Source organism: Entelurus aequoreus, linkage group LG11 (assembly GCF_033978785.1).
Source record: "Entelurus aequoreus isolate RoL-2023_Sb linkage group LG11, RoL_Eaeq_v1.1, whole genome shotgun sequence".
Taxonomy (NCBI): domain Eukaryota; kingdom Metazoa; phylum Chordata; class Actinopteri; order Syngnathiformes; family Syngnathidae; genus Entelurus; species Entelurus aequoreus.
Genome location: NC_084741.1, coordinates 36,659,601 through 36,671,912, shown reverse-complemented (window position 1 = coordinate 36,671,912; position 12,312 = coordinate 36,659,601). Strand labels below are relative to the sequence as shown.

At 41.9% G+C, this 12,312-nt stretch overlaps 1 protein-coding gene across 1 annotated transcript in view; it reads right to left on the bottom strand.

The window, feature by feature from the left end:
* The window catches only part of LOC133660055 (steroid 21-hydroxylase), a 21,642-nt gene extending 9,330 nt beyond the window's left edge, over positions 1-12,312 (bottom strand). The window contains exons 1-7 of the mRNA XM_062063141.1: positions 12,156-12,312; positions 10,223-10,417; positions 10,060-10,149; positions 9,832-9,986; positions 685-780; positions 512-622; positions 341-427 (exon numbers count right to left, since the gene is read on the bottom strand). Of these exons, the coding sequence (XP_061919125.1) occupies positions 341-427; positions 512-622; positions 685-780; positions 9,832-9,986; positions 10,060-10,149; positions 10,223-10,417; positions 12,156-12,267 (846 nt within the window). The 5' untranslated portion in view covers positions 12,268-12,312. The remainder of the gene's footprint in view (positions 1-340; positions 428-511; positions 623-684; positions 781-9,831; positions 9,987-10,059; positions 10,150-10,222; positions 10,418-12,155) is intronic.

Below are 12,312 nucleotides of genomic sequence, written 5' to 3'. Positions count from 1 at the left end.
GTGACAATCATTGGTACTTTAACTGTCATTACTACAATAGTATTGGCCACTAGAGGAGACCAAACCAATCAGAGTGCGCTGTTCAGTATCGTGGTCACTGATTGGCTCAGCCTCAGGTGGCATTAACATTTAGGATTAAAAGAATGTAAAGGTGGCTAAAGGGTGTTAGTTCATGTCTAAAGGGCTCTCATAATGTTAAAAAAAACTTATTTAGAGGGTCGTAAACAGGTTTTTATGCTCTAGCTAGGAAAATATTTGCTTCACAATTAATGATTCTTACTTTCTTGTGGTCATATCCAGAAAGAATTAACAGTGATAAACGAGGGACCACTGTACTGACCTTGTAGTGGTTGAGGTGTTTTCTTATGATGTCATCTCGCTTGGTCACCTCTTTCATGAGACGAGAGAAAACAGGGTTGGGGAATATCTTGGTTGGGGAAACATTCAGTTGTTAGTAACTGCCGGTATATTACGTTTTGTTTGGTTTATTATGAGATCAAGTTTTACTGACTCGAAGCAAAGGGAATGAGTCCAGGGCTGATATCCAAGCAGATCCCCACAGAGCGACGATCTCATTCAGACACTTGTGTAACTCTTGCAGCTCCGGAGAACTTTTGTCGTACTAAAATGCCATGATATACAATTATGACTGATTCACACAAACATCTACTAAATGATACTCACTTCTTTCCCAAAAGTCAGAGTGGTGATCACATTACTGGCTGCCACTGTGAAGTCCTCAGACAGATCAACAGCACTGCCTTGGTAGTCCATCAGAACCTGCACTTACGATACATAGACGATTGTATGTGATACCAGACATTTGCAGGTATTTCTGGCAGTTGCTAAATGTAGAATACACGTACATTTACACGACTACCTTGGCATTGTAGTAAATCAGCGTCTAAACATGTGTTGCCTGTTACGGTGCAAACACCTGCCGCCCCTCACTCTGCTGTGCGCTCCGCTAAACGTACCTCGGGCCATGCCCCCCGGCGTTCCTCTCCTGCAGCAGCCGCGCCTCTGCGCACTCACTCTTCAACCAACACACCTGACGCTGATGAGACCCCTGCCTTCATAAGCCAGCGCGTCCTGCGTTCCAGTGCCAGAACGTAGCTACTTTTACCAGTACAGTAAGCCTTACACGTCTCTAGCTTCCTTGCCTATGTGCTTCCTCGCTCGTTGTGTTTCCTCTCCGTTGTGCTCTTTGTGTCTTGTCCTGTGTCTTCATCCAGCAGCCCTTCGTCATCCCCTGATTTCGAGCTGTGTGTCTCGTCTCCCCGGATCCCCCCTGGACATCCTGCTGCCTTACTGGATCTTGACTTCACGCCTGCACCCGGACAACGACGCCTCGCTCCAGCACCTGACCTCCTGCCTGACCCTAGACCTCTGAGCCTGCCTTGCCCTTTCTGGACTTCTGCACCGATCTCAACCAAACCTTCAACACCACCCGGTAACACTTCACATATACCGTATTTTTCGGACTATAAGTGGCAGTTTCTTTCATAGTTTGGCCGGGGGTGCGACTTATACTCAGGAGCGACTTATGTGTGAAATTATTAACACATTACCGTAAAATATCAAATAATATTATTTAGCTCATTCACGTAAGAGACTAGACGTATACGATTACATGGGATTTAGCGATTAGGAGTGACAGATAGATTGGTAAACGTATAGCATGTTCTTTATGTTATAGTTATTTGAATGACTCTTACCATAATATGTTACATTAACATACCAGGCACGTTCTCAGTTGGTTATTTATGCGTCATATAACGTACACTTATTCAGCCTGTTGTTCACTATTCTTTATTTATTTTAAATTGCCTTTCAAATGTTTATTCTTGGGGTTGGGTTTTATCAAATAAATTTCCACAAAAAATGTGACTTATACTCCAGTGCGACTTATATATGTTTTTTTCCTTCTTGATTTTTGCATTTTCGGCCGGTGCGACTTATACTCCGAAAAATACGGTAATCACTACACATAGTCACACCGTATACATTTGGATTAGTCACACACTTCATTTATTTATGTGAATAAACACGCTGCAAGCTAACAACGTCCCTGCCTTCGTGCCGTCTCCTTTTCCCACTGTACCGCTACACTGCCTGCTCTTACCTAAACCATCTAATGAACTGGGAGGCAGCCAAGGCCATTAGAATGGAAAGCAACAAATTCCATCGGTGGATCAAAGAGGCGGTTGAAATCAGGAAGCGGGCCCCAAAGACTGTCAACAGGGACGAAAGAGCCTACCAACTATCCCACACCTGGGACACAGTCCTGCAGGGCCGCACCCGGCCGTTTGGTAGACATCCAGACGACAGGGGACGCCCCGCCCTACCCCCGGCGCACACCAGGGGACACCGTCATCCCACCACTTCAGGTGGGATGGAACAATCCATATAACACGTCACAGATGACGTCACACTAACATCACGTGACACCTCTGATGAAGGCTGCAGAAGCAAGATAGCCGAAACTTGTCAGGTACAAAACTTTACCTTACTAGCCTATATAAATCAACCATTTATATATAAACTTACCTAAAGTTGTCTGGTACAGTTGACCCAATATTGTCATTTTGTCCCATGTTCATATTGTCATACCTACACAGTCATTAATAACCTGTAAAAACATGTTCAGTCTTCTAATTCAGTGGTCCCCAACCACCGGTCCGTGGACCGATTGGTACCGGGCCGCGGCCGCACAAGAAAAAAAAAATAAATAAAATAAAAAATAAAAAATATATATACATATATAATTTTTTAAAATTAAATCAACATAAAAAACACAATATATACATTATATATCATTATAAATCAATACAGTCTGCAGGGATACAGTCCGTAAGCACATATGATTGTATTTCTTTATGACAAAAAAACAAAACAAAACCCATAACCCCCCCCCTTTCCCGGTCCGTGGGACAAATTTTCAAGCGTTGACCGGTCCGCAAGTACAAAAAGGTTGGGGACCACTGCTCTAATTCATCTATTGCGATAAAAGCTCAAACTATTCAAAAAACATCAACACATCCTTTTAAAAAAAAAATAAAAAAAATAAACATAAATCCAGGAAATTAATTTATTGCGACGCGTTTTACAGGGTCTGCCTGCTCAGTGCAATATAAGCAACATACCTAATTACTCTATTACTGTAAATGTGCCAGTTAAGGCTTCTATTCAATTAATTTCTGATACAGCCACCTTTTGAACATGGCAGCCGTGGCTGTAGGCAACCTCCAGATGTAGTTTTTTTATTAGCTCCACAAGATGGCAGTACCTGCAACTTTTCACTCATCTGCTGGTGTGAAATGAGTGCGTGACTGAGCAGTTTGCTATGAGAACATACAAAACCCAAAACCAGTGAAGTTGGCACGTTGTGTAAATGGTACATAAAAACAGAATGCAATGATTTTGGATATTCTTTTCAACCTATATTCAATTGAATAGACTGCAAAAACAAGATATTTAATGTTCTAACTGGTAAACTTAGTTATTTCTGGCAAATATTAGCTTATTTGGAATTTGATGCCTGCAACATTTTTCCAAAAAGCTGGCACAAGTGGCAAAAAAGACTGAGAAAGTTGAGGAATGCTCATCAAACACTTATTTGGAACATCCCACAGGTGGACAGGCTAATTGGGAACAGGTGGGTGCCATTCTATTATCAAACTATGTTGTTTTTGGTATTGTACACAGCAGGACTTTAAGGGCAAAACCACAAAAATATTTAAATCACAGCCAATAGTAGAACATAATTACAATATTTTATTCATACTGTTACACTGCCATCCTGTGGTTTTGTCTGATCATATTCATGATTCAAAATGTAATAATCAATTGATCTTGAAAGTGTAAAGTGTCAATTGATATTGATACTTTACACTTTCAAGATCAGTTGATTATTGGTATGTGTATGTATGTGTATGATCAATACTGCCCCTATAACTACTTGGTATTGGATCTACTTTATACCCAAATTTGTATTATCACCCAAAACTAATGTAACATTTCCAAACAACTGACGAAAAAATGCTTGTTATATTTTGACAGAAGTGTAGATAGAACCATGTTACAGTAGAACGTAACCACATATTAACAGTAAATTAACAAGTAGGCTAATATTAATTGTGACAAAATAATACAACCGACAATTACGCAATATGTTACTGCCTACGTCAGCAGCCAAATTAGTAACTCGTTTTAAAACAATTCTATTATCGCACATACGCACAAACGTGTGTATATATTTGTGTAAATATGTGTGTGTATATGTATATGTGTGTGTGTATATATATATACATATAGATATACAGTATATATATGTGTTTATATATCTGTGTGTGTATGTATATATGTACGTGTATATATGTATACATATACGTGTGTTTGTGTGTGTGTATGTATATACAGTATATGTGTTTATATGTATGTATGTGTGTGTGTGTATATGCGTATGTGTATATATGTGTGTATGTATGTATGTATATATATATATATATATATGTATATATATATATATATATATATATATATATATATATATATATATATATATATATATATATATATATATATATATATATATATATATATATATATATAGTGTGCTAGCGGGCCTGGCTCGCAGGGTGTAGTGATGCGTCTAGTGCAGCATGCTAGAGAGACGTTGCATTTAGGGATGCATGCATGTGACGCATAGCTCCTGCCGCTGACCGACCCAGCTGGGTAAAGGAAGCCGAGTGCGTAAGCCTTCCGAGGTCAGTACATAGCCTCTCCTTCACCAAGACCCCACCTTGCCTCCTCGTGGCAGCACACGGTAACTGGAGTCTCGCGGCTTCAGGCTAAAAGGTAGGGGATCGACCCGCTGCCTTGCGGGTAAGTCCAGGAAGACAAGGGCTAGGGGAGCACACCCTGAGAGAAAAGCACTATGATGGAGGCACACGTAGGCGGGCCACGACAGACTGAGGGTCCCGGCGGCCTCCTGCAGCTATGAAGAGGTGCTGGTTGTCCTGGGTTTCCCCCTTGCCACTAGGCTCCATCTCTTTGTGGCGAAGATAGTGCGGCTGGGAACTGTGCACCCCCAGAGGCACTTAAAACAAATCACCGCACAGGTCTCTGCTTCTGACCTTGGTGGATCCAGAACAGCAATTGGATTCTGAAGCACAAAGTCTGACGGCGTCAGGATGTCTGATAACGGGGGCAGGTTAGAATGAACTGGGAGCTTCTAGTTAGATCCCTGCACGTCAGCGATACAGGTCTATAATGGTCGCTATCAGCTGGGAATTGAGTGGCAGCTGATTTCGGCAGACCCCTATATGACTGAGCAGCCCTATTTAGGAGCCACACTGCTCACCCCAAAGTTGGGGGAAGGCCTAGAAAAGGTGGCCTAAACATTGCCCACTCTTCACACCCCGGGTAGGATACCGCACCTACCGGGACATTCCACTACCGCGGTCGAAAAACAAAAAATAAACAAGTTCCCCTGAAATTGGCTACATGGAACATTAGAACCCTCCTGGACAACAACCCTGACAGGCCGCAAAGAAGAACTGCGCTTGTTGCTGCTGAGCTCAGACGTTATGGAATTGACATCGCCGCCTTGAGTGAGACCAGACTTCTGGATGAGGGATCCCTAAAGGAAGAAGGCCAGGGTTATACCTTTTTCTGGAAGGGTTACCCTACAGAAGGTCCGCATCACCATGGTGTTGGTTTGGCAATAAAAAACAGCCTGCTACCCAGTTTCACTGAAACACCTACCGGCATAAGTGAAAGACTCATGTATGTCCGTATTCCCCTTGCAAAACACCGCTACGCAACTCTTCTCAGTGCCTATGCGCCAACTTTACCATCCCAGAATGAGGCAAAGGACCGTTTCTACCAGGAACTAGTTGAGGCCCTACAGTGCATCCCTAGCAGTGACAAAATCCTCCTGCTTGGTGATTTTAATGCAAGAGTCGGGAAAAACCACCTCATATGGAAAGGAGTGATTGGGAAGCATGGTATCGGGAAGGTCAACAGCAATGGCATGAGGCTACTCAGTCTCTGTGCTGAGCATGACCTGACAATCACCAACACAATCTTCCAACAGAAAAATAAACACAAGGCTTCCTGGATGCACCCACGATCCAAGCAATGGCATCTGCTAGATTACGTCATCGTGAGACGCAAGGACACCAAAGACGTGCACGTCACCCGTGCAATGCGAGGTGCTGACTGCTGGACTGAGCACCGCAGGATTATCTCCAAGTTGCGAGCGTCAGTACGTCCTCCTGTTCGTCTCCGAAAAACTGGAAAGAAGCGGTTGGACTGTGCCCGGCTTGAAGCAGACGAGGCCCGGAACAGCCTTCGATCCTCCATTGCAGGGAAGCTGCAGGAAATCGACCCCGTAGGAGGCATCAGGACTGGTTCGACGAAAATTCCGAATCCATCAGAACCATACTGGACACCATGCACAAGGCCCATAACGCAGCCCTGAACAACCCTACATCTGTCAGGCTAAAGCAGCACTGGAGAACATCAAGGAAGGAGGTACAGTCTGTTCTACGAAAACTGAAAAATGACTGGTGGACTGACAAGGCTCAAGAAATTGAACATTTTGCAGTGAAGAACGACATGCACAACTTCTATAATGCTGTGAAAACCATCCATGGCCCCAGGAACTCCTCTCTCTCACCTGTGAAGTCGGCTGATGGCTCAACCCTCATAAAGGACCAGAAACTAGTTGTGGACAGATGGGCGGAACACTTCCAGACACTTTTAAACCAACCTGCCACCCCTGATCTGGCAGTGCTGGATGAGCTGCCCAGCTACCCAACTATTGAAGAACTGGATCTTCCACCAACCTTCTCTGAAGTCCTGGCTGCAATTAGGTCACTTAAGAACAACAAGACCCCTGGCCCGGATGGCATCCCTGCAGAGATACTTAAACAGGGAGGCTATCTCTGTACCAGAGCAATTTTCCACTATATTGCTGATATATGGAAGCGCGGCGCAGTCCCCCAACAATGGCGAGATGCAAATGTTGTGACCATATATAAAGGGAAGGGTGAGAAGTCTGTCTGTGGCAATAGTAGAGGAATATCCCTCCGGTCTGCTGCCGGCAAGGTTCTTGCCAAAGTGATGCTGTCAAGACTCATACAAAGCATAACGGAACACCTGTTGCCTGAGTCTCAATGTGGCTTCAGGAAAAATCGCAGCACTGTGGATATGATTTTTACAACACGCCAGCTACAAGAGAAGTGTCGGGAACAACATCAAGATTTATACATGGCGTTTGTGGACCTATCAAAGGCTTTTGATACGGTCAACAGAGACTTGCTCTGGGCGGTCCTTCTCAGGGTTGGTTGCCCGCGGAAGTTTGTAAACATCCTGCAAAGTTTCCATGAGGGGATGATGGCTCAGGTGACAACAGGAGGACATGAGTCTAGGCCTTTCAAGGTATCTACAGGTGTCAGACAGGGTTGTGTACTTGCACCTGTACTATTCAACAAGTTGAGGGAAGCAGTGGTGTGCTGGTGGATTACATGCTGGATGGAAGCTTATTTAACATCAGAAGGCTGCAGGCGGCTACCAAGGTCAAAACTGTGAACATTGTGGAATTACAGTATGCTGATGATTGTGCCTTCGTGGCACATACATCAGAGGCTCTGCAGGCGACGCTAACAGCTGCTGTGAAGGCCTATAATAGACTGGGTCTCACTGTGAACACTGTAAAGACGGAAGTACTGTGCCAGTGGATCTCCCCTCCGCTAACTCGACCCCCATCACCTGTCTTTAACATCGATGACAAGCCCCTAGCAATAGTCCCAGACTTCAAATATCTTGGGACCATCCTCTCCGAAAACTGCAGCATGGAAAATGATGTTCAAAATCGAATCAGGTCTGCCTCAGCCTCCTTTGGTAGACTGCGTAAGAGGGTGTATGTGAACAAAGACCTCAGCATACGTACCAAGGTGGCAGTCTACCAAGCCATCTGTGTCTCCACACTATTATATGGCTGTGAAGCTTGGACCCTGTATCGCCGCCACATCCAACAGCTGGAAAACTTTCACATCGAGTGTCTCCAGCGGATCCTTGGGCTGACATGGCGTGATCGTGTGCCACACACGGAAGTCCTGAGTAAAACTGGTACCAAGAGCATGGAGGCCACTTTTCTCCAGTACCAGTTGTGATGGGCCGGCCACACCATCAGAATGTCAGTTGATAGACTTCCGCGACAACTGCTGTATGGACAACTTCATCATGGCCAGAGATCTGCAGGAGGCCAAAAGCGGAGATACAAGGACCAACTGAAAATTACTCTCAAGAGGTGTGGAATACAGCACACACAGCTGGAAAGCTCTGCCTCAGATCGCCCTCTCTGGAGGCAACTGTGCCATGCAGGCCTTCAACATTTTGAAGAGGAGAGAAGCGCAGCGAGGGAAGGGAAACGCCAGAGGAGGAAGATGGGCCCTGTAGCCAAGACCACAACAAACACTAACTTCATATGCCCCCATTGCAATAGACCATGTGGCTCTCGTATTGGACTTTTTAGTCACCTCAAAACTCACCAATAGAAGAAGTGGAAGTCATCATCGGATACGATGGACTACCATAAGCAAGTAAGCATATATATATATATATATATATATATATATATATATATATATATATATATATATATATATATATATATATATATATATATATATATATATATATATATATATATATATATATATATATATATATATATATATATATATATGCGTATATAGATGTGTATATATATATATATATATATATATATATATATATATATATATATATATATATATATATATACAATTTTGGCTCTAGTTAACCGCCCCAGCTATAATACCTGCATTTACGTTACATAAACAAATGCTTTTACCCAACATTATTAGCATGTAGCTAAAAGCAATGGCTAATGACTAGCATAAAAAGGGCTTGCAAACAAATGGCACACTGCAGGAATACTTCAAAGGTTTTGTTATTGTACTTCATTTTTGTTTGATTGAGTTTTGTCGTACAGCGGTTTGCTTATTCATACACTTGTATGACAGTCAGGAAGGCTTCAATGTTACTTAAAACATTTCTTATACACCAAATAAAGGTTTTATAATGGCAACAGTTTAAGGTTACATTATTTCCTATGGGGAGAAATATAGTCATAACATCACTCTATACATCTTTGAAGCTACAGTCATCAAAACCTGTGGTTCTGAAACATTTCTCACCAAGTGCCATCTCAGGAAAAAACTTGGTTTTCCAACTACCATCATAATGACCAACATTAAAATACAGTAGCGTAGAAGGCTTGAGTATTCATTAAAAAAAATGTATATAACAAGCATATTTAATATGTTTGGCAAATGTAACATTGCACACAGTTTGAACAGTAACACTGTGTTGGAATATTTAATTAATCAATTCTTTGGCACACCACTAGATGGAGCCCGCAGTCCACCACATTTTGAGAATAATAATATTAATGATAAATGGGTTATACTTGTATAGCGCTTTTCTACCTTCAAGGTACTCAAAGCGCTTTGACAGTATTTCCACATTCACCCATTCACACACACATTCACACACTGATGGCGGGAGCTGCCATGCAAGGCGCTAACCAGCAGCCATCAGGGGCAAGGGTGAAGTGTCTTGCCCAAGGACACAACGGACGTGACTAGGATGGTAGAAGGTGGGGATTGAACCCCAGTAACCAGCAACCGTCCGATTGCTGTCACGGCCACTCTACCAACTTCGCCACGCCGTCCCCAATCACTGGTCTAAACATTTTTCTTGTTCCGTTGCAATTACCTTGCAGAGGTGTGCTGCCTGCTTCTCAATCACTTCATGCAAAGAGTGCTGGCAACATCGCAGCAAAGCGCCGTGCACCAGACGTCGATGGGCCCTCCACTCGTCATTGTAGTCCCCCAGAGAGATGGAGCGCCCGCCACCAGAGACGATATCCCCTGATGGACACACAAGCGTCACAGTAAATATATATCTATATTTTTACAAGGAAATATCTTTTGACTGATTCACCTGTGAATGAAATGGGCCTTCCTGCAAAGTCGGACCATTTCTTGACCAGTGCTTCCCTTATGACCTTACTGCTATTTAGAACCACCATGCCTGGAAAACAAAACAATACTTTGTTACACTCGCTATTTGCTGCATCAAAAAATGCAAAGGCGTCGACCCTTACGAGTGTTGCCGCACTTAAGCTGGTAGATGTCCCCGTAACGCTCTGCCAGACGGGTGAGGTGAATGGGCAGATGGTCGTGGGTCAACTCCATCATGTTGCCAATTAGAAAGTGGCTTGGAGGACTTGGGATGGAGCAAAGTGAAGAAGAAGAAGGTCGAAGAATCCGACGCAGGGTCTGCCAAATGTGAGAGGCAGCTTTGAGACAGAAAAGAGACAATAAGAGGAAGAGGGCATGATCACAATGATTCATAACTTTCACTATATTACTATCATTAGTCCGATAGATGTATGGCACATGTCAGATAATCCCTTTGCAGCACATTTCGGGGACAAAAAGTTGTGAAGACTTTCCTCAACACAATGCAAAAAGATCTACGGCAGACACGTCCTGCTGATAAACTTTGGCTGTCATAACATTTTAAAAAATATAAAGAGTTTAAAATAAAATGCATGTATTGTAATAATTAGTGGGTTAACACATTTTGTATCATATCTCAGACTCATACTTTACAGTGGACTTAATTATTGTTAGGTCAATCAACCCTTTAGGACAGTGGTCCCCAACCACAGGTACCAGGCCGCACAAGAAATTACATTTTTATTTTTATTTTAATAAAATATATATATATATATTTTTTTTTCATTAAATCAACATAAAAAACACAATATATACATTATATATCAATATAGATCAATACAGTCTGCAGGGATACAGTCCGTAAGCACACATGATTGTATTTCTTTATGACAAAATTAAAAACATTTTTTTAAAAAAAATACCATAACCGCCCCCCGCCCCTCCGGTCCGTGGGGAAAATTTTCAAGCGTTGACCGGTCCACAGCTACAAAAAGGTTGGGGACCACTGCTTTAGGATGTCAATCAGAATAATAATGTCTTATAAATGATAAATGGGTTATACTTGTATAGCGCTTTTCTACCTTCAAGGTACTCAAAGCGCTTTGACAGTATTTCCACATTCACCCATTCACACACACATTCACACACTGATGGCGGGAGCTGCCATGCAAGGCGCTAACCAGCAGCCATCAGGAGCAAGGGTGAAGTGTCTTGCCCAAGGTCACAACGGACGTGACTAGGATGGTAGAAGGTGGGGATTGAACCCCAGTAACCCGCAACCCTCTGATTGCTGACACGGCCACTCTACCAACTTCGCCACGCCGCCCCATGTATGTATTTCAAAAGTCTTTGTTACCCTAGTAACCCCAAAAAACAACCAAAAGTATTATTGTTTTCATTTTCATTATAGTTATTATTTAAAAACATACTTACATACTTATTTAAAAAAATGTGTTAAAGAGTTTTTTGTTTGTTTTTTAAGTCAAGACAAACATCACTTCTTTAAACAGTATTTTGGATCAAATAAAATAAAGAACAAGTTGTAGATAAATGCTTTCTATTTGTTTTTCTATGTTTGTGTCTCTAAAACACATTTTGAACTCCTGTTAATTTTTCTTAGTTTTTGGGTTGTATTTGTTGTGTTTTTCATACAAATTCAAAACAAACCTAAATTAGAAAATATTATTTTTAATATGTAATATTTATTTTACATGTATCTATTTTTCCTCCAGTGCTTCTGCTGTACAATACTTTTTTTTGTTTTTTTTTTGGTTGAAAATAAATAAATAAGTCAAATAAAAATACAACTCTTAAAATAAAATGCATGGTCCTTAAAATTTTGTGATACAACAAATAACATTTGTTTGGTATTTTCGACAAAAAATGTGTTGAGTTTTTTGTCCATAAAAACATTGACGTTTTGGGTTAAAGAAAATGACATTATTTGGTTTTCTTTTCAGGTTTATTTTTTCCTTTAAAAAACATTTCCTCTATAGGAAAGTATTTTTAAAAAAAAAATCTCAGCATTTAAAAATACATGCTTGTTTTGAAACCTCTGATCAGGGTAATCGTTACCTGGTGTTTTTCCATTGTCTCTGGCAGCAGACTTGTAGAAAATGAGCGTGAGTGTGAGCATCAGCAAGAGAAGTGCAGCTCCAACACTAAACGCCGTCACCTCTATCGGCATCTTGTTTCTTCCACTCTGCTCGTCTTTAGGAAGCTGCTCATCGTG